Source organism: Odontesthes bonariensis, chromosome 17, assembly GCF_027942865.1.
Source record: "Odontesthes bonariensis isolate fOdoBon6 chromosome 17, fOdoBon6.hap1, whole genome shotgun sequence".
Lineage (NCBI taxonomy): Eukaryota > Metazoa > Chordata > Actinopteri > Atheriniformes > Atherinopsidae > Odontesthes > Odontesthes bonariensis.
Genome location: NC_134522.1, coordinates 34,165,287 through 34,188,964, shown reverse-complemented (window position 1 = coordinate 34,188,964; position 23,678 = coordinate 34,165,287). Strand labels below are relative to the sequence as shown.

General features: G+C 39.2%; 1 protein-coding gene across 2 annotated transcripts in view; it reads left to right on the top strand.

Annotated features, from left to right (window-relative positions):
* The window catches only part of prkd1 (protein kinase D1), a 263,074-nt gene that overhangs the window by 154,814 nt on the left and 84,582 nt on the right, over nt 1–23,678 (top strand). For both annotated transcript variants that reach the window (XM_075448220.1, XM_075448219.1), the window contains exons 17-19: nt 1,675–1,773; nt 11,642–11,802; nt 12,102–12,208. In XM_075448220.1, the coding sequence (XP_075304335.1) occupies nt 1,675–1,773; nt 11,642–11,802; nt 12,102–12,208 (367 nt within the window). The remainder of the gene's footprint in view (nt 1–1,674; nt 1,774–11,641; nt 11,803–12,101; nt 12,209–23,678) is intronic.

Here is a 23,678-nt window from a genome sequence, read left to right as displayed (position 1 = left end):
CTTCATAAGCTTCATTCCACCATGGTCCTTGTTGGCTCTCTATTCTTCCTCCCTTATTTGGAACTGATGTTTCAGCTGCTTTTCTTAATATAGAATAGGAGGAAGATACTTTCATGGGTATATTTCCAGGTACATTTGACCATATTATGGCAAAGTTCCTGCTAATCCCTTACCATGGCAAAGAGCCTTTGGCTGTGGCAGCCGTATTTTTGAATTTGGACAATTGTGTGGTTCACAAGTCCCACAATATGATATGTACCAAAATGTGGTGTTAATACAGTCAAACAAAAAGTGCACAACTCTTTCCCGTTTCTTACATTGTGGAAGTAAACCACAAATAATTCTAATTTGACTTGAATTTCAGAGTTTTTAAAAAAACATTTTGAGCTTGAGCTCTTTGTCAAAGTTCCCGTCAGTGTCGTTGGACAATAATTTCTCTTGGTCACTCAGTCAGTTAGGTTAAAAAAGATACTTAAAAACTGTTTTTCAGTTGCATCAGTGGTGAATGTAATAATCATTCTGAAATAGCACAAATAAAACTGAATTAAATTAGAACAGTTGATTATGAATCTAGAAACAGGAACAACAGAATTTAATCAGATTTGGTATACATGATCTTAGGTCAAGCACTCACCAAAATAAAAAGTACCATGATGAAAAAAAAGTACATTGCTTATTCCTCATGAAATGCTCACTCAATCATTTCCATTATTTGTTAAACTCTAGAACCACTTAGAGACTTGAAAATAGTCTGCATTACTAGTAGTGAATGGTAAATGCTTCAAAATACTTTAATCCAAATTGACCTAATGATGGCTCTGATTAAGATTCATCGATATCTAAAGAATACCTAAAAAACTACTTTCTACACACCACAGATTTGGTCGGCTTGAAATTTGACAGAACCTTTCAACTGTTCCAGTGTTTTGATTTTGAGCTAATATGCATGAGATGAAAGACATCTACTTTTTAGACTTAAATCTTTCAACACCAAATGTTGTATGGAGCTTTGTTGGATTAAGCTATACAATTCTATTATGAATAAAGAAGCACAGTCAAACAACACAAGAGTTGAGATGAAAAATCATTATAATGGGTTAAGAAACTTTTCCATGACTTTTCTTTGTTACATATCTTCAGGAGATGTCTGGAAATAAGTATAATCAAGAACTCTGAGTGTAGCCCATAAGGATTACTGCAAAAAGCTCAAAATATAGCCACCTATAAACTAAAAGTTTTAACCAAAATTGGTGCCATGCCAGCTACTGTGTAATTTTGATTGACTTGAACTTAGACACACAGTTTCAGCTGAATGTGTTCTACACATGGTCCAGGGTTAAAATATCAAGTACAATCTTAAATACCATTGGGACTGATGCATTTGGGTGTGGTCTAATTTTTTTTTTTAATTTTTTGTGCATTTACTTACTGTATTTGTACTTTATCAACAACAATATCACATGAGGCATTGAAAAAACTTCCACTATACAACTCTACTATATAGATTTGAGAGACACGTCTAAAAAGTTAGCTGCACTCATTCAAAATAAATATTCAACCCTAACCCTCCCACAAATCCAATTGAGGTTAATGCAATTTAATGTTTGCAGACATTCCTTCATTTATTACTATGATTCTTTGTTTAACATCTGTATGTTTCTGCTTCACTCTCAGATCCTGGTGGCTTTGCGTCACCTTCACTTCAAGAACATTGTCCATTGTGATCTGAAACCTGAAAATGTCCTACTGGCATCTGCAGACTCTTTTCCACAGGTATTATTAGAATAACAATCATGTATCTCACATTTACTTATTTACACATTTATTTAGTTTAGATTCACTAATTAACCTGGCATGCATGTTTTGCACTGTGGAAGGAAGCTGGAGTACCTGGGAAAAACAGTTATAACATCCAAAATCCATGCAGAAAGGCCTCAGCCAAGATTCAAACAAGAATCTTTGAGGTCTGTATCGACGCAGTGAAAACCACCAGACCACAGGGTGTCCCATTTTTCAACACATTTGCTGAATAATTGAGAGGAAATTAAATAAAAAAAGGATGAATGTTAAAAAATGATAATGTTGCAGTATGTTTTAACTGACAATATGCATGGTTGTTCAGGAGGTCCTTTGTTCCCACAGCCATAAGGCTATTTAACAGTGACTGCTTGACAGATTTATTGATTTATTTAGTCATTTATTATTATTATTAGTAGTAGTAGTAGTAGTAGTATTTTTATTAGTATTGCTATTATTGTTGTATCTGTTAATAAACAATCATTGTAAGTATATATATACTTTTTTTTTTGTTAGAATTTGTTTGAGCTACTTGACAAATTTGAATTTCCCCCATATGGGGAATGAATAAAGTATTTTTCTATTCTATTCTATTGATGCTGGCAGTCATGACCTACTGTATCATTGTGTGTTTCAGAGTTGAAACACTCCATTGTTTTTAACACTATTTATATAGGATGGGTTGCATTGTTCTTTATGTTAATCAGCTTTGCACAATCAGGTCCGGGGCTCCAGATCAGTCCTCGGCATAGAGCCAGTTCTCTTTATCAGTTTGTGAAGTTTCTTTGAGTCACTGCTTCTAGTGCTAATGCTGCAATAGATGGATGCAATAGATGTACCACAGACTTGTGGAAGATATGCAACATCTTGGTGCAGATATGTGAAACAGTTTGTGTGAGAATTAAGAGTAATATACACTCCTAATACACAGGTGGTTGCATATAAAAGTCCAAATGGAATTTTGATCAAAACATACTTACCTTTATTTTTACCAATAAGACCAACAAGACGTTGCACATTTGTTAATCAAAGACCATTCAGTGCGAATACAGGCGAAGAAAAGCTACAATTACTTTGTAAATACATGTAGGGAGGTTATGGAGACAAAAAAGGTTGGGACACACTGTTATGGTCAAAGAAAAGTACACTGTCCCTCAAAATAAGTGTTTTTGATATTTGAAAATATGTACCCTCCTGTGGATCCTCCACCAGCAGGAGTCGCTGCATTATACTGAGAATGGAATGCGACTTCACTGAGATAGGACCAGACATAGCAGAGGGTCTGTAACCAATCTTCTGGAGAGAGGCTGGACTTTGTCCCTCTGTAGGGTGGCTATGCTCATCCTTAGAGATAGAGAAGAGTTTGTTTCATCTGGGATTGGCTCAGAGTAGCATCGCTGCTCCTCTGCATGAAAAGAAGCCAGTAGAGGTGGTTGGGGTATTGCAAGAGTGTCAGACAAAAGTATTGGCAGTGTATCATTAGCTAATTTCTTTCTTGTATGAAATATAGAATTGCAGCGAATTTTTTCTTTTCATAGTAACGTAAAAATCTAAATTTTAACTTTTCTTTTCAAGATGACTTGATCTTGGAGATGCAGTATTTTCTCACGAAAAGTGCCACGGTTGTGTGTTTTTAATGAGATTTGAACTGGTAGTCATGTAACACAACAAAGGTATTCTTATTTATTTTTCATGATATATCCCTTTTGACATGAGTTGGTCAGCAGTGTTTCACAAAGAACTTAAAATCAGCAAATAATACATAAATTAGTTTTTCAAAAGACTATTTTTTCATCCATCTGTGTCATGGAGGGGCTGGAGCCATTCCAGCTGCCATCAGGCAAGAGACCCTGGAGACCTGTACACCCTGGACAGGTCAACAATCCATCGGAGGGCAAACACAAAGAGAAATGAGAAAAAACAAGCACTCGTCTAATCTCGAATCACCAATTAAGCTTTCACATCAAAGGATATGCAAAGTTATGTTTCATTTTCTTTGTGTTCATAGGTTTGTTCATTTTACTAATGTGTGTACTCTTGTGGACATTACACAACCCTTTCAGAAAATACATTATGACAACCAGTCACTCCAGTGTATTTGGTCTTCACTGTGAAAAACAAAGTTTAAACATTTTCTCAGCATTTCTTTTAAAACATTATTTTTGTTATTGAATGCTTGAATTGTTGGGCAATGACCGCCAACAGAAAAGTGTCTGTGTGGGTGGTCTTACCAATCTACCCAGAAGTGGCTAATGTGCAGTTATACTGATGTTTATACCAAATAACTGCTTTTGTCCATTGTAGTAGCTGAAGTAACATTTATTGAAATCATCTGAGGTCTGTTTTCCATGGAGTCCACTTTAAATGGGTGTGAACAGTGCCATATATGATCAATAGTGTTTCCCAAACATACAATTTCACCTCCCTAACGTTGATTCCACCACTGTAGGGATGGGAATCGAAAACCGGTTCTTGTTGAGAACCGGTTCCCAGTGTTTCAATTCCTTGGAATCGTTTGGCAATTTTCCAAACAATTCCCTTATCGATTCCAGTGGGCGCGAATGATGTCTACACGCAACGTTGCGTGGCGAGTCCAGTGCAGCCAGCAGTCAACAGTAAACATGGCACCCAAGCGGTACAAACGCTCGAAAGTTTGATTACACATCCCTAAAAAAGACGACAACAGGGCAACTTGCAAAGTGAATATTTCACCAAAGGGAGGAAATACTACCAACATGCAATAACTATGAATGAATGTTGCATTTTCGATCTGCTCCGGACTAACATTGGTGAATCTGAACCCAGCAACGTTAGCAACGTTAGCATGTCCTCGGCTAACACTGCAGGTAACGAACTAACTAACAAACACTGCCTATCATGTTAGCGCCATTTGCCTCTTTGTAAAACCTGCTGTTAGTAACGGTTAAGTTTAAATGAATGCATTCTCATGCATTACATTTAGATGAAATCATGAGAGACAGAGCCTGACTGGCTCAGAGCCAGAGGCTGGTGGTACTACCCCCAGTTCACGTCTACCTCCAGCTTCTCCTTTCACCAGAGCAGGGAAGAGTTAAATTACCCAGGCCATGATAGACCAATGTGGACCTCACTGTTGTTGGGTTTGTAAGGTCATGACTCGTGTTACTTCTAAACTAAACAAAGTTGATGCTAATCTACGGTTTGTTGTCCTTTTTCTCCAAATGAGAATCGATAAGGGAACCGATAAAGAACCGAATTGTTAAGCAGAATCGAAAATGGAATTGGAATCGTAAAAATCTTATCAATTCCCATCCCTACACCACTGTGTTTTATTTTAAAAGTTCCCTCACTGCAAAGTTCATACACAACAAGCCCAAGCCACTGACATGCTTTTCCAATCTGCAAAATTGCTTTTTCAGTTCTTTGTGCCAGTTTCAGTTGTCTGTCAAGCTCAATAACATTGAAACCACTTTTATTTCTGTAACACCAATTCACAACAAAAATAATCTTAAGGCACTTTAAAGATAAAATTTTAAATTAGAACAATTGATAAAAAAGTTGCCTTGCAAAATAAACCAACAGATGACATTGAGTCTCCTCTTCCACTCAGTCCAATGTCCTGAGCATACACAAGGCGATAGTTGAGAGGGAAACTCCCTTTTAACAGGAAGAAATCTACAGCAGAACCAAACTTTGAAAGGGTGGTCGTCTGCCTCGATTGTTTGAGAAGAGAGAAAAGACGAGTTCAAAGCACCCTAACACACAGTCATATATACCTGTAGTGAAAGTGAAAAATAAGTTAATGACGAAAATAATGTCATAGGTACAATGAGCAAAGAGAGCAGAGTGAGGAAAGGTGTTGCATCACAGATGTCAGCCAGCTGTCTAGGTCTATAGCAACCTCACTAAGGAAATGTTCAGGATCACTTAAGTATCACTGACTATTGGCTTTACAAAAAAGTAAAGTTATAAGCCTAATCTCAAATGTAGAAGGGATGTCTTCCTCCCGAGCCCATACTGGCAGATGGTTTCACAGAGAGAGGAGCCTGATAATTGAAGGATTCTACTTTCAATCTACTTTTATGTAGGCCTCCCTCTCAATTCTAATTTGTTACAGAATTGTCATGAAATATCCCTTGTGAAAAAGTTATCCCCCATTTTTTAAGAGTAACCTGAGCCAAGTTTGAAGCTTGTAGCATTAAATCTGTAGGACGAGTTCGATCATATGCAAGGCGTAGAATCGGTCAAAAATGGGACGAAAACGCACCTTCCATCCAAAATGGCCGCCTTCCTGTTGACGTGGGACCATGGCGGCAAGAGACTTTTTTGTGTGTCTTGGAATGATGAATGGGCATCATGCAAGAAAATTTTCGTATTTTTATTCTAAATTTCTCTTACTATTTTCGTCCGAAGGTCTCCTACGAACACGCCATGTCAGAGTCAACAAACGCTCTTATCTTCGGAAAAAGTGTGTAAACGACCTGCGTAAATGATGAATGTCACCTGTGCATATATAATTGCACGTGCACGAGGATAGTAAATTTGCCTACTCCACGCCCAAAATAATACCATATGTGCCCTGATCCAGCAAAATGAGTCACAGTGACCCAAATGTCAAAATTGAGATTTTGGTATCAAAAGAAAGGAATGGAAATAAGCTCTAAAGGGACACTATGTAATTTTTTCCCCCATCTAGTGGTGCAATTTTATTTTGCAAAGTTGAATGAATTTGCTCTCTAGCGCCTCACGTTTTCAAATGTGCGCTGCAACTTCTTGAACTACGGCAAGCGGAATGTGTCAAGATTCAAGAAGCTATAGCTTCAGTCTCGAGGTCCATACAAACAAAAAGAAATCAAGACACACAGTACAAAGGATTATATAACACACATACAACAACACTATGAATACAGATGACAGATAACATGTCAGATAACATAACATCTCCTTTGGTGTGCAAGCAATGCAATTAGTCATATTCCGGGAGTTACCGGAAGTGACGTCGACGCAGCGTTAGCATTAGCCTGCGTTAGCAATAGGAGCATTAGCAGCGGTAAATAAACTCCCGGTAAACTTACAAACTTTCTAATGCCTCGTTTTGTGAGTTAAGAGCCTATGTGTACTACGGCAGAAGTTTGGTAACAATCAATGCATTATTAGTGGGATCATTTACGAGATAAAATCTATTTAGCATTTTTTTTTTTTTTTTAAACTTTATTAGTAAATCAACAAAATAACAGTTTACAAATGTGAGCATAACGCCAAAAAGAAGATATCCAGGGGGAGCATAGGAATAATAATAAAAAGAAGAAGATGATGCACTTACAAAAAGAAAGCTAATGAACACAAAGACATATGTGCCAAGGAATAAAATCTATTTAGCATTAGCGGCTGTAATAAGCCATTTGGCGGAAATGACGTCACAATGACGTCATTTCTGCTTGCAGGCCTGGTGGGGAAATCGCGATTCGAACTGCTTTATGTCCCTCTCGGCACTTCGTCATTTTTCATAGACCGGAAGGACATGGCAGCCTCCATAGAGCTTACCTGCTCTATGTAGATACAGACAAGTTATTCTTCACTCAGGAGGATAAGTGAGATTTTTGACAGAGATCATTTTACACCAATGAGGACTAACTTATGAATGAATATGTTGATTTGAGCTAATAAATGACTTAATTTATTACATAGTGTCCCTTTAAAATGATACCATAGTCAAAGTCATTTGTTGGATGGTTTTCAAAATATGGCCATTTAATTTATGATCTTCCACCCTTTTTTTACGATTGAAAACATGAGAAAATCGCGTTTAAAGTTTTTAGCCCGTTTTTTTGTTGATAGCTTTCAAAATCCTGTGAATTTAAGGGGATAAACTCTTTATCTTAAAGCTTAATTTTACCAAAGGCATTTGTACACATATAAAATGGTATTAAACCAGACTGAAGCCCAAATGATTAGAAAATATTTATTTTTGTTCCCACACACACTGCTCCACAGCTCGACATAGCCCTCGTCACCTCATTAATATCAGTCACAGGTTGCTCAATGACTTCATCGTCATCTTCCACATGAGTAGCGAATTCTTGCTCCTTTTCCATATCCGAGTCTTCGACATCGCTGTCATTATCTTCTTCAGAAGATATCACGTCAGTAAAAAAATCCGTAACTAGCGCTAGCAAGTCTTGCTGTCCAGCAGCAGAGCTAAAATTGGACGCCACGAGAGTTTAAAGCTTTCGCGACTTTACTTTCTTTAGCAAATGACATTTTAAAACAAAAACACAGATCAACACACTACACTATACTACAATACTACACGATACTAATATTGTAATAAGACGATGACTTTTTTGACAATGACGAATATTGAGAGACTTTCTACGATCAGTTTAGGCTACACCAACACAGATAGCTAGTTTGACAGGAGTGATGGCTGGACCAATCGCGTGCACCAGTCACTCGAAACGTGACTTCCCGCCTATTGTGGGCCTTTGTGTCACTGTGTGTGTACATTTTTAAGCATTTTGATTGGTTTTATGAAGTGAGCAGAGATAGAGACGTTTCAGAGGTAAAGGGAAATCCTCAGAGGTAATAGGAACGGTAGACGTTAACGGGAGAGGAGTCGATGAATTTGTTCAACCTGTTCAATTTTAACGCATTTAATACAACTTGCAAGTCAACTTGAATTGTCATTTACATGCCTTTCCTCAATTATATGGACTATACAACTTTGGGAGATTGTTTTTTAATGTCTATTCTTTGAAATTAGGTAAAAAAAAAATTGTTTTTTCACGTTATCTGCCTGTACCTCAAAATAGAACGTTGCGACTTCCGACTCATTTCGCTAGAGCGGGTCACATATAAGGCAAAGATTTAGCATTGAAAATGTGTCTCTTTATTTATTTATTTATTTATTTATAGGCTATATTTGTTCTTCCGTCCACATCCCAACAATATATATATCAAAACGACCGGCTCGATGAGTTTTCGCGGGCTATTACTTTTATTGAAGATTGGAGTTACCATGGCGACGTAATAAGCAAAAAACAGCCCCCCAAAGCCCCCCTAGGAATAAACAGGGGGATGACCTGGAAAAATCATAAAAAACCCAAAATTGTGAGCAGTTACTGTGTCATCATGCATTAACCTAGAAACGCCATTCAAATGTCAGTTTGTAGATACGTCCGTGCTGAGTTCAGAAGTGAAGACGCCATGTCGATACCTGCTACGGATTTCCCACAGCATGCCTCCAACCGACCCAAAGTTTTGGCCAAAATCTGCAAAATTTGAATTTCTAGAGCACAACTGCCATTTCATTAGAGTGTGGGAAGAGCAAGAGTTCTGACCTCAGATTCATTTTCGAATCTCCCTCATGCCTACAAATATCGCTCCAATGCCATTATATACTGTCATAATATAGGCACGCATGTTGGGATTCATAAAATGTTTTCATATTTCATCAAGGGCTGACCGTTTGCTCTCAGAGCCCCTCAGAGCAAAGTGATGTCAGGGCTCAAAGACCTCAAATCCCCATTTTAATTCATCCAATTCTCAGAATCTCAGCAGCTCCTGCAGCCCTTCTTTCTCTCATCCGTGCTTTCACTGTGAATGTGCTACAGATCTGAAACGTGGGAATATTGAAGTCCAAAGGCGTCCCTCGCTCATTCTGCGAGAATATTTTCCGTAGCTCTTACGGTTTCCGAATGGGAAGCATCTGTTCGTAGAGGTTTTTTGGCTCTGAGAAGCCTGAGTCTCATATAATTAGTGTAGCAGCAGCTTAACTGTCAGTTAATTGAGGGAGATTAATTACCATAGAAACAAGGCTATTAGTGGCCCAGCCAGTCCTTTGAAGTTTCAACAGCACAATGAACCGCTTTAAAGGGACAATTCGCCTCTTTAAAGGGACAGTTCGCCTCTTTAAAGGGACAGTTCGCCTCTTTAAAGGGACAGTTAACCGCTTTAAAGGGACAGTTAGCCTCTTTAAAGGGACAGTTCGCCGCTTTAAGAAGAAGCATTCATGTCATCCTTTGATGTTGTTTAGGCTTGAATGCTTCTTCTTTAGGCCTTGCGAACCATTCCTGAGCAGCCGTGATTGGTTGAGTGATACGCACACTTTGGCAGGCCCCTTCTAAATTTCTTCAGAAATTTTCTAGTTAAATATACAATCCATTAGTCAAGCAAACTTGATTGGACTAACAGCTGACTATTTTAGGAAACTCCTACGACAGGTCTGGATCACTCGCGAATTCTGTTCGTACCTGAAAGAAAACGTATAATACGAAAACATTGGTGAATGCGCAAATTCTCTTAAATCACTCGTACGCACGACTTAAGAACAAATCTGTGCGTACGAACGGTTCTTGCAAGAGGCCCAATGAGTGTACGGAATTTCGTCGTCCCATGCGAAACTAACCCCAATGCGGGGACCATTTTTAAGTATAGTAGGAGGCGCTACAGAGTCAATGAGCGACTCCCAAAAAAATAAAGTCCAGATCTTTTCATGTCGTCGACTGGCAGGTGGTGCTTGCAAAATTTTTTGAGTACCTTTTGCAAAGAATAAGAAAGAAAGAAAGAAAGAAAGATAGAATAATAAGAACTCCTTCATATACAATAGGGTCCTTGCAGTTTCACTGCTCGGTCCCTAACAAGGAAGCTGAATCTTATAGATGAGGAAAATCATGGGTAGTTTGATGGAGGATCTGACAGTGACTGAAAAAAACTGGGAAACTCCCTCAGGAGGTAAAAGGTTCTGATTTCGATAGTCTTGAGAATCGGAGAGTAGTGCAGTACTAAGACACAGACTTTCGTGGTTCTCAAAGAGTTAACCAAAAAGCATACACCCCCTCACCTCAACGTACCTTAGTCCTTCGTTCTGTCCAATAAACAGTGAACCCATCCAACGTGATCGGGCACGCTGGGCTCCAGCCACCAAAACAAAGCAGTTCCTGATGTCTTTTTGGTGTTTAATCTGTGCTGCCGCTTGTCCGGTTTGTTGTCCAGAGACTGAAAGTTAGAGAGCAGAATGTTTGGCAGAGGAGGCTTATCACGAGAAAGCGGAGAAAGTGGACCCAAATGCAGACTGAAGGAGATCTGAACACAGCTGGCAAATTATCCTCAAAGTTTTATTTGACCAAAACAGAGAACATGGAGATAAACTAATGACAATAAGAGTGAAACTATGATCCGACAAAGAACAACTGAAACCGAGGGGTAAACAAAATGAGGGAGTGACAAGGGGATCTAATACAGGTGAGTGCTAATCAGAGATGAAAACCAGGTGTAACACAGGAAAGGAAGTAACACTCAATATACGAAACATGGGGGAAACCGAAAAAAAAACAAAAAAGACAGGAAGTTAAGTAGCTGAAGGGCAACTGAAGGGCAACTGAAGGGCAACGGAAAGCTAGAACATAGAAAACCCCAAAATACAGGAAAAGACCAAACCTGAAACCCATGAAACATGACAAGGCTTGTTGGTTTTATTCAGTTGGATTCTACACAGAATTCTCTCTTTGTTTATCTTCTGTGTCACACATGTAAACAAAAGACCCAGGGCAATGTGGTGTCCGTGATATCAAGAGTAGTTATAAAGTCCAAACAGGCTGACGATCGTAGCTCCAAAGGTTTTTTGACTGTTATAGTGAGAAAAGAGGAACAAGAGGAAAATTACTACCCTAACAGGACCAAAAATAATTCTATAATCCATCTGTGATGTGAGGTTAGAAATGAACATTACTTAATTATGAGTGGTCAGAAAGCAAAGATTATAAGAGTTACAGGTATAAACCATAGTTGGATTCAATAACTGGTGAGTAGGCAAAGTGGTTGCAGAGCATTTGAAATTTAACACCCCTCCATTGTCCTGTTGCAGGTGAAGCTTTGTGACTTTGGATTTGCTCGAATCATTGGTGAAAAGTCATTCAGGCGCTCGGTAGTTGGCACGCCAGCATATCTTGCTCCAGAGGTCCTAAGAAACAAAGGTTACAACCGCTCCCTCGACATGTGGTCTGCCGGAGTCATCATTTACGTCAGGTAGGGCTTTATGTAATAAACGATTTGAGTCTTGTTTACCTTTGAATCCTTTGCTTTTTAGGTGCATTAGTGTCAGTTCCTTTCTCTGATTCCTGCTTTCACCTTCTTTATCTTTTTAAGTTTAATTGGTTCAAAAACTCAGCTCGTAAATCCATTTGGGCTCTTTTTTTTCACGAAAAATGAATAATCATCATTATAGTAATCAGTCATTATAGTATTTAAGTTATATTGTAGTTTGTTAAAGGTACAATACACAGTACAAAAACACTTCAACATGTCATCTAATTCTGTATTTGTAGTCTCAGTGGGACATTCCCGTTCAATGAAGATGAAGATATCAATGATCAGATCCAGAACGCAGCCTTCATGTACCCCGCCCACCCCTGGAAAAAAATCTCAAAGGAAGGTATGAAAGAATGCTTAACCTCTTTGTGGTTGTGGTCCAAATACAAGCAGAGAATCTACCTGAACCAAGCACACAAATTTATATACTGCCTGAAGTGGAACCAAGCTCAACCTGAACCACAACATCAATATCAATTGCTGAATATGTCAGCAGGATGTAAATATCCATGTAAATAAAGAAAATATTGTAGAAATTTGAAGGAAACCAATATCAAACTGACATTTGGCTAACTTTTCAATCGCCAAATTGCCAAATCCATCTAGAATCACTTAGCTTATAAATAGTATTAAAAGGAAAAGAAAAAAAATCTTGCTTACTATTTACCTGCTGGATTCTCATCACACCTTTAGGTAATGTTGAAGAGAGAATCTAGGTAGATTTGAGGATAGAAAACTATCCATTGCCATCCTCCACTCTAAGTAATTCATTGATTTTGTTGGTTAAAGTTTGGTTGCAAACATAGTTCTTCATCATCACAGTAATCTATGGCCAGTAATTGAAGAGAAGGATATATTCATGCAATACAATGTTACAGGGTGCGTTTAATGCAGGCCACAATGTTTTTTCTCATTTGTTTTAATATGTACCCTTAACAATGAAGTTTTAAGACCAAACATTCATCATCTCACTTCAGATACCTTTCCTGAACTATCTGGGTTTCAAATTTTAACCCTAATCAAGTTGCTGGAATTGTGTAAGACAGAAACAATAAAACACCAAAAAAAATGCAAAAAACATGCAAAAAAAACCAACTTCAAAGTAAATTTTCTTGAAGGCACTAGTGATGTGGATGGGAACTATCTTGACTCTCCTACATGACATTCTGACCTCAAAATGTGGACTATGTCTATTAAATGTGATGCAACAGTCAATATGTGACTTTCTTTAGAAATGCAGTGTTACTATATATATATTGTGTTACTGTTTCTGTTTGTTGTTGCACAAAAACACAACAAAAAAATTGGTCTGGGGAAACAAATCAAGAGCTTAAATTTACATGTCTATTGTCTGGACTGGATTTTCCTGACACAGCAACAAAACAGCAAGAAGGACGACACACTTCTCTCTCTCGCTGCCCTGTAAGTGTATTATGTTTGTAGACTCCTGCAATTTCTTGTAGACTAAAACTCCACTTACACATAAACTCAACTGATTCTATGTATACATTTACACAGTTGCTGAGAGAGCTCAATGTACATTAACTTGGTAAAACAGACAAACGATAGACTGAACAGAAGCAAATCAGCAAATCATCATTGACTTGATATCACAACACATGCAAATAGACAGTCATGCTAGAAATAGTTGAAACATTACCAAGTTGGTAATTGTGCTTCAAATACTTACAATAAATTCAACTTTTTTTCTCAGATAGATAGATACTTTATAAATCCAGAGGGAAATTAAAAAAATATTGCACAGCAATTAATGCATCAGGGGCAACACGGGGTTCAGTATCTTGTCCAAGGACTCTTCAACTGACTGGTAGACTGAACTATCGTCCAATTTGAATACAGAAACTCTTTATAAATAGCACAGGCAATAATAGAAATGGCCAAAAAAAACTTACTAATCAGTAATGTGGGAAAAATTAGCTGAAAGGTTAATTATTTTTGGTTGATTTCAACATTTTGATCTCACAATTCAGATGTAATTGGAGATGTGTTTAAACCTAGCCATAGTTGGTTAAGATCTTTTCTTAATTTGCTTTTGTTTAACCTATTTGCATTTATTTTCCTAAGCAGATGAGCTTTTTCAGCCATCATACTTTACAGTCATGTGAAAAAGAAAGTATACCCTCTACTGGTTTTATGCAAGATTGTATGCAATAGAACCTAATAAAAAAGAAATCTAGTTCTCAAAAGGTCTTAACATTAGGTTTGTACAATTTAAGATAAAGACTTGCCAATTAGATATTTTATTCAGTTTTATACATATAGCACTAATTCACAACAAAGGTATGAAATGTTAAATTCAATGATAAACCAAATCAGTCCACTTTACTTTAATCAAATTATAATCCAATTAAATAAACTAATTAAAATACAAATTAGTCTAATTCACAAAATAGTATTTTTCAAATACATTTTTTCTTATTTCGAGGATATGAAAGAGGGGCCTACAAGTACCATAACACGCGGTCAGGAATACCTGGGAGAAAGAGAAACACAAGTTAACAACAACAATGTTACATTCATGCATGGAGAGTACAGAGAGCAGAGTAAGAAGTGCTCAGGGCAACACAGGAGGTCTAAGGATGGTTTAGGGTCACCTGAGCTATGCATTCCAGTTCATTCTCATTCTAATCCAGCTCAGTCCAATTACATTTTTTATTATCTACTTTAATCTAAATCAGTTCAATTCAGTACGGTCCAATTCAGTGAAATAGTGTAGGAAGTCCCCCAACCATCTTGGCATATTGAAGGATGACTAAAGGGATACCTTGGCGAGTCAGCCCTGCCCATAAGTTTTAACCCCAGTCCTAAAGATGAGCATTTTGTCTCCCGAACCCATACTGCCCTACAAAGCAAAAAGGCAGTAACTACGCAGAGTGCAGAACTGAGAAAAAGGACTTTAAAGTTATCCTGTTGTCCAGCCTAAGTAGTTGTAGGTAGATTAATGGACATGTGGCAGTTTTGTTACTTTATATTAGCTTATTCTTTGGACATATTAATCTTCATATTTAATTTTATGTTTCAACCCTATTTTGCGGTTACTGTGTTCTTGCTTTGTATTACTTACCAAAATTGTGGCACCATACCAAGGAAAAAGGCAGTAACTGCAGATTCTTCAAAAACTGTTTTGTCACAAGTTGGGCTCTTGGTGTGTTAGATACACTGTATTTGGACTAATTGGAACCATTCGTTTTCCTGAACATGAACATACCAAACCCAAAGTAATCAGGCCATTTTAGGTCAATATTTTCCAACCGCTAGTTGTTCTGGTGCCTAAATTGCTGCTTAAAGTGTCTTACATTACTAAGCTGTATCAAGGCCTTTGATGGGGACAATTTATTTTGAAAAGGACCACGTTATTATCCGTGAGTATTAGATTAATGTGTATCTGAGTGTGTATCTGCTGTACCTACAACAAATCACATTAACATTAAAGCACTGCAAAACAACTTCACTTTGAAGCAATATATAGGCAAGTTATGCTAACTCCAGTTCAACAGAGCAAAATAAAATAATTTTGCCTTTGTTTTTCTAAGGCTTTTAGAACTTTTTTGATGATAATCAAGATGAACAAGTTGATGATTTTATGTGGTGCAGTATATCTGTTTCAGTGGGCTAATAAACACAAAGTACTGAATGAAATTAATAAATGGGACACATATTTCAAATTAGTAAATATTTAATAATAATTTGAGACAACTAAGACAACTGAAGATGTAAATTAGCTCCCAAGCTAAATATGGCATATTTACAACAAATAATTTTTTGTATATACAGAGTTCCATCACAAATAAACTAATAAATGAAAAACTCTACAAGAATCATTTGATTTGGAAATCGGAATAGGAATAAAAATAATAATAATACTTTTTATTTATACAGCTCTTTTTGATTTTAATGTTGATTTTAATGTTGATTGTTGTTGATTGTTGTTGATATTGCTCATGTTGGGGGTGGTGGGGAGGTAGTATGTGTGCAGTGTGGTTGTCGGTGTGATGTTGTGTGTGAGTTTATGAATTGAATTGATTTTATTACTGATTTTATTATGTAAAGCACTTTGTGTTGCTTTTTTCTTTAGTATGAAAGGTGCTATATAAATAAAGTTTGATTTGATAAAGTTTGATTTGATTTAAAAATCTCAAAGACGCTTAACATTAAAAACAAAATGTATCACACAAATACATAAAGTGTACTGTGTGATACAATAAAAGAAATACACAGAAGAAAGAACAATAGGGTGGGGGCGTTATTACTCTCTAGCCTGTGTAACCTTTGCTGCTGGTCCAGATTTACCTAAGGTCTGGCGCCAGTAACACTCACAGGCAGGGAAGACCAGAACACCCTCCTGTTTGGTGGCATGAGAGGACAAAGATTGTGGATAATATCTCTCTTCTTGGCCTCCTCAACCCCTCTATCCTGTGGTCAAAAAACAGTGGACACCTTCAGCTCAAATCTCTTCAAGAGGAAGTCCAATTCCGTGAAGTCGGTCTCTGTATGAGATAGCTTGAAAAAAAGACTCTTCGAGCCACGCCTCACCTGGATCTCCGCCATCTCCCCAAGCTTTGGTGCCTGTGCCTTCTTGACCTTTGTAGTGGAATGGCCATCCCTCCAATCCAGCACATTGGCATTGTCCAGTTGGACAACATCCACTTTCCTGGAGTTGGAGCTTGCCACAACACTGATAAAGTCCTCAAAGTCGTACACCACACCACCTGGACGGTTCCTCAGCTGCTGCTCGACACCATGGTGGAAACTGTCAGCGCTCATAAAAGTGTGTCCCCGCTCAAAAAACTTCAGGGTGATGTCCTCCTGTGAAGTGGTGTCACTGTTAAGAAAAGTGACGAGTGAGGATAGCAGGCACCAGTTTTTATTTTGCGCACTGCAATTGTCCACCCAGAGAATGCTGTGGCGTACATCCCTCTCCTTCTCCAATGCTGTGACATATGCCGACGTTATCTCTGCTGCACTCCGCCCTGCTGTTCCCTCGTGCCACAAGACAGAGATGGTGTTCTTCTTGTTTTGTTTTTTTCCCACTGAGGCGAATGTCTCGTGGTATACTGTGATGCGGCGGGTAAAAAGAGATGACTTGACTCCTGGCATGCGTGGCAGCATTATGACCTTCTAGAGGTCCACACTCCTAACTGATGTGTGCTCCGGCCAGTCCCTCTCTGCATCTGCCTGGTAGCTGAGGCGGGTCTCCAGGGCAGACTCCTTGTGTTTTTGCCACCTTTGGCACTCCGGGCAATCTGTGTTTTCACTTTCTTCTGTGTGGCAATTCACATGTTCAGCATGTTTCAGACAGTCCTCACACTCTTCCTCCCCAAGTTTGGCAAAACTGATTTTTTTGTTTTTTACGACCTTTCTGTATGTTTCATATGAGCAAGCATTTCCTTTGTCCAGGTAGTCTGAATGCATCACCTTAATTGTGATGTCACTTGGGAGGTACCGCCGATGTGGGGCATGCTCCCGTCTGTAATGGCTCACGCAAGGAAGAAAGGACTCAATGTGCTCATCCAGGGTCTTCACGTCCAGCTTGTTGACGGCCGCCTGCCTTCCTCTCTGGTCCTTGGGTGAAGCCAGTTGCTTCGTTTTCAATTTCCCCATCATGGAAATGACGAGACTGTCATTTTTTGGATGGTAGCCCAATGTTGAGAGAAAAAAAATCTTGCAGACCTGAATTGGCTCTCCTTTGTGGTCTTTTAGCCGGTAGACGAATGAGTGGCCACGGCGACTTTCTGGGCCGGTTGTTCTTCTTTTGGTCGGCAGTGGGGTTACCGAGTGAAACATCCATGATCTTCTTTCTGTGTATTCCATCTCCCAGTATTGACTAAATACCTCCCTACATCTTTCCTCCGAAATGTGGTCTGTACACCTTCTTTGACACTTGGCACCACATGGCTCCCTCATTGGTGGACGTGATTCTCCTTTCCTCCCGTCCACCTCAGGTTGTGGCTCTGGCTGTGGCCCTTGAACTTCTTCCACTGGGTCTCCAAGTTCCACTTCAGTCGGTATCAAAGTCATCGTCGGAGTCAGAGTTGGGGTTGGGACATATTCTGGGTCTGTTATGTCGTCATCATCAAACAGGCTAAGGCTGTCTACGCTGCTATCCAGTGCAGTGTCAACGATGGTCCACGTAATTTCTTCAGCAGGGGGCAAGTCTTTCTGCCTCTTTGATCGAATATCCTCATGTACAGCTTAAATGAAAAAGACAGACAATTAATGGCATCCATGTAAAACCACAAAGAAATTAACGTAACACTGCATACAATAACAAATATAATAGATCTGTCTGTCTGTCTGTCTCCCTGCCTACCTATCTATCTGTCTGTGTCTGTCTAGCTGTCTGTACTGCAACAAAAGAAGAAATATGAAATTACTATTGTTTATAACAAGTGGACCTACAGAGCAACATCTTTACTCTGATAAATATCTATATATCATTATATATTTTATTTAATTGTATAGGATAGAAATTATATCAATTAGGCCCATGGCCAAAATAATGTGTGAATTAGGCTAACACTTACAATCATAAATAAATAAATTTGCAGCCTTAACCAAAATTAAGAAAAAAGGATATTTCTGAGACGTTTAATTCCCAAACAAAAAGAAAATTGAATTGTTAATATAATTGAAGTAATCAAATTTCTTATTTGCAAATAATATATGCTCATCTTTATCTTCATTCCATAATTATGGAGGCCACTGTTTATGAGTAAGCTGCAAACTGAGTATTATATATATAATAGATCATTTATTATTGTTGTTGTTTTCTAGCTGCTCCAAGAAAGCTTAATCTACCCTAAACCATCCAATAACAGCTGTATTGGGATACATGACATTGTTGACCACTAGATGACGCTTCACTAGATGGTGCTTTGTGACTCTGTGCTAACATACTCTCTAACTTCTCTAAATAGCGGACATATTCTTTAAACAGCGGCTAAACAGGAGGTGGAGGTACAAACCTTTTCTGCCCTCGGTGATCATGGGAAACACTAACTCGCTACCAAATAAGTGTGATGAGTTAGAGGCGCTTGTGCGGAACCAACGGCTGTATAGGGAGAGCAGTTTGATTTGTCTGTCTGAGTCCTGGCTGAACAACAACACACCAGACTCATGTGTGGACATACCCGGCTTCACAGCCGTACGAGCGGATCGAGACCTGAGTACGAGCGGCGGTAAGCGGAAAGGCGGGGGTGTTATACTGTTCTTTAATCAGAGATGGGTAAACCCCCGCTATTAGACCGTTAAGGAGAGGGTTTGTTGTCCAGAGATCGAACTGTTGTCAGTTGGTTTCCGTGCATTCTATGCGCCCAGAGAGTTCCCATACACAGTCGTCATTGTTGTTTACATTCCACCGAGGGCGGCACCTACAACGGCGTGTGACGTCAGGAGCTTAAAAAGACATTAAGTCGAGCTAAGGTGGAGTACAAGAAAAAGGTGGAGAGACAGCTGGAGAACAATAACACCAAGGAGGTGTGGAGGGGCATGAGGACCATCACTTGATACAGACTGAAGAACTCTCAGTTATGTTTAGTATACTAAACATTTCAAAGGGGAAGATACCGCACACTCTTGTCCATCATATGATGGACAAGAGTGTGCGGTATCTTCCCCTTTGAAGTCAACCAGTACCCGCTGCCTGCACCTCGAAACTTCTGGTGTGCGTTGGTTTCTTCCTCCTAAAATAGTATACTAAACATAACTTATTTAAACTCATTGGGCCTCATGCACGAACATTTTCGTATTTTTATTCTAAATTTCTCTTACTTTTTTCGTACGAAGGTCTCGTACGAACACGCCACGTCAGATTCAACAAACACTCTTAACTTCGGAAAAAGTGTGTAAACGACCTGCGTAAATGATGAATCCCACTCGTGCGTATCTACTATCCACGTGCACGAGGATAGTAGAGTTGCATTCTCCACGCCCAAAATAATACCATATAAGGCTGTGCTTCCTCGCTCCTGTGCCAGGCAGTGTTGAGTCATGAGAATGGCATCAAGATGCAGAATGAACAACTTTGGGGGCTCTGAGACTGAAGTTCTGCTTTCAGAGATCCAGAAAGGAAAATCTGTCATTTTCAGCAGTGTCAGCAGTGGAATTACGGGATCTGCTAAAGCCAAGAAATGGGAAGCAATTACGAGTGCTGTTAATTTCGTGTCCCCTGCAGTTGTCACCGAAATAATAAAAAAAAAGAAATGGTTTAATATAAAAATAGCTTTTTTTTAAAAAACGTCTTGCCATGGCCAGGCGCTCGATGACTGCAACTAAAGCCGTGCAATCAGTTGTTGCCTCATCATGATGGCTTCTTTGATGGGGTGGTCCATGAGGGGGGTCTTCTGGCACCACACCTTCTGATCTGCCTGGGCTGGTTCAGGTGGAGACCCTCGTTCATGGCAATATTTCGCAAATCTGGCATGCCCTCTCTGGGCTATAAAGCAGTTTGCCCCCCCCCCGCTGTATGGAGACACCACCATCCGGCCTTCAGCTCAGTGCGCTACACAATGACACAGGTGCTTTGATGCGTATGTGTGTCTCGTGCTCCAATTATGATTGGCAGTCCACCCACGGCATGAAAGTCCCTCTTAATCTGTACTTGTTGGACAGCAGTGTTGGGAATCTGATGTTCCATGGGTGATAAACTGATGAGAGCTTTGATGACCAAGGGGAGCGCACGACTCACAGAGGACTGGGACACCCCCGATCTGTCTCCAATCTCCCTCTGAAAGCTTCCAATGGCCAAAAATCCAAGGGTGGTGAGGACCTGGACGTGTGGTGGAATTGGGTTAGATCGGCGTGTTTCTCTCTGGAGTTGTGGCTCTAGCAAGCTGCATATTATTAGCAGCACAGTCTTTGGCAGTCTTAATCGCGATGTCAGCCATTCGTCTGTCTCCACGTGGATATCTACATGATCTCTTCAAGAGCCTGACACACTAAGGCATCCAAAAGTAGCAAATCCACCGCCGGTTCGTGTTATATAGTCAGATTAACCTTCAATTAGTGCATAATTTAAGTCAAACAGAATAATGTCACCATAATTATGGGGTATAATGTATATATTTATTTATGTTTGCTTCAAAGTAATTAAATATACAATCCATTAGTCAAGCAAACTTGATTGGAATAACAGCGGACTATTTTACGAATCTCCTACGACAGGTCTGGATCACTCGTAAATTCTGTTCGTACCTGAAAGAAAACGTAAAATACGAAAAGATTGGTGAATGCGCAAATTCTCTTAAATCACTCGTACGCACGACTTAAGAACAAATCTGTGCGTACGAACGGTTCTTGCATGAGGTCCATTATTCTATCAGTTGGTATGGTAGTATTATCAATGCAAGACACCACACGTACAAAAATACATTATTGTGGTCAAGGTGATGGACACATAATGATTTTCTTTGTTTCTTGTGACACCAATCACAAATTTTAAAGTAAGGCAATGCTGTAGGTTTCTGCCATGTCTCCACGATATTTAGTTTCTTTTGTAGGGGAGTGAAAAACCTGCAATCAGTAAGAAAGAAAAGTATTTGTATATAGTTGGTGTAATGACAGGTTCTGTTTGAAAGTAAACATATTTTCCACACCAAAACCTAGTAAGATTTTAATGCCTGCACCAAAGTTTCAAGCTATAGTGGAAGTAAACAAAAGTAAAAAAATTCAAAGTCTTACAGAATGCATTGGGTATGAAGGAAGAGAAACAAACATCTTCCAAACAAGGACTTGTTCACCTATTAAAGGTAATAATCATTGCTTTTGTGATTATTTTTCCAAAATGCGACTTTTGAGTTCATCCTCATGAAAAAAACGAATAAGTTCCAGACACAAATTCAGTAGGTTTTAAAATCAGCAGATTTTATTATGAGTTTAGTTCACATGTTTATATTCTTGAATATGTCATTCTATATTTGGTAACTGAGCTGACTCAGTGACAGAAACAACAGGTTAGATAGTAGGCTTGCCTTTTATGAAAGGAATTTTTACACAATGGTTTGTTGTGGCAGATGTAGCAGCAAGTAAAACATTAATTAGTTTAATGAAGGAATTTATTAAAGGGTATAATTTTATTAAAAGTATTTTGAAGAAACGGGTCATAGGGAATTTGAATGACTGCAATGAGAAAACAGCCGTCGAGACAGTCATGTAAATGACTTTGATTTACTAGCTACTACAGACATAACATAAAACAGACAAAACACGAAACATATGGTGTGACCGTGTGTTGAAATAAACTGTTTCTGAAGGTTGTGATGTGGTAAAAGGAAAATGTTTAAACGCATGTATAATCATCACAAGAAGAAAAGACCGATGATATACATACATATCAATCAGGGTATGAACTGCAAGGCTGCATAGCGAGAGAGTTCTTGGTTGGAAACCCGGCTGGGCCCATTCTGTGTGGAGTTTGGATGTTCTCCCCGTGCATGTGTTGGATCTCTCTGGATTCCCCACCTTCCTCCCACCGTTTAAAAACATGCGTGTTAGATTAATTGGTTATTCTAAATTGGTTGTTTTTTCTTGTTTGTCTCTGTGTGGCCCAATGACAGCTGGAATAGCCTCCAGCACTCCCACGACCGTGAATTTGATAAAGCAGGTATAGAAAATGGATGGATGAAACTTTAGAAATAAAAAATAGAATTAAACTTATCAAAATCTTACATCAACCTCGACATAGTGAGCACTGTGGAGGTATCACCGTGTCAGAGACAACTCTGGTAAACTGCTCAACATTGGTAAACTTGATAAAGCCACCCTTGAGATGCTTATTACCGGAAGATAACATAGCTACTAGAAATACTGTGACGACTAAGATGACAAAAAGTAGACAAGGGTTTGCAACTCAGGACTGCAAGGCCACAAGACAGAACAAAAAGACAATATGAAATAAGACTACATGAGACTGCATTAGAAGACTGCACGAGACTAGTGATGAATCTCATGCCAGCTGTTTTTATACCTGTAAGTTGAGACTCTCTGTGGAGGTCTGTGCCTAAATAAGCAGATAATACATTCTTTGTTAGCCCCGTTCATCCACTCACATGGCTTCTCGTATCAATTCTACACAGATAATACCCAACTCTATCTGTCGTTTCCATTGGGCAACTCCATGGTCTCGGTGCAAACCTCAAACTGTCTTGCTGACATACCCACATCGATGAAAGAGCATCACCTTCAACTCCACCTCTCTAAAACAGAACTGCTGGTCCTCCCGGCCAAGCAAACAATACAGCCCAAGATCTCTGTCAAAATTTACTCTTTATCACTCGTTCCTTCTCAGGTTGCAAGAAACTTGGGTGTCACGACTGATGACCAACTGACCTTTTCTGAGCATGTTGCTCTGTTGTCCAGTCGTGCCTCTAGGCACTATTCAGCATAAGAAAGATCAGGCTGTTCCTGACACAACAAGCTACCTAGCTCCTGGTACAAACCATAGTCATTACTCACCTTTACTACTGCAACGCCCTCCTAATGGGCCTTCTGGCTCATGTGATAAAACTGCCACAAATGGTCCAGAATGCGGCGGTTTGTCTGGTTTTCGATCTCCCAAAGAGGACACATGTCACCCCTCTGTTAATTGAGCTACATTGGCTACCTGTAGCTGCTAGCATCAAATTCAAATCACCAATACTAGTCCAAAAAGTGCTTTCTGGGTCTGCTCCCACCTACCTCAACGCTCTTGTACAGACCCGTGTTACCCTTCGGCTCCTTTGTTGTTCCAAGGAACATCGTCTGGCGCTGCCACCCCCATGAGGGCGGCACTCTAGACTATTCTCATCCATGGTCTA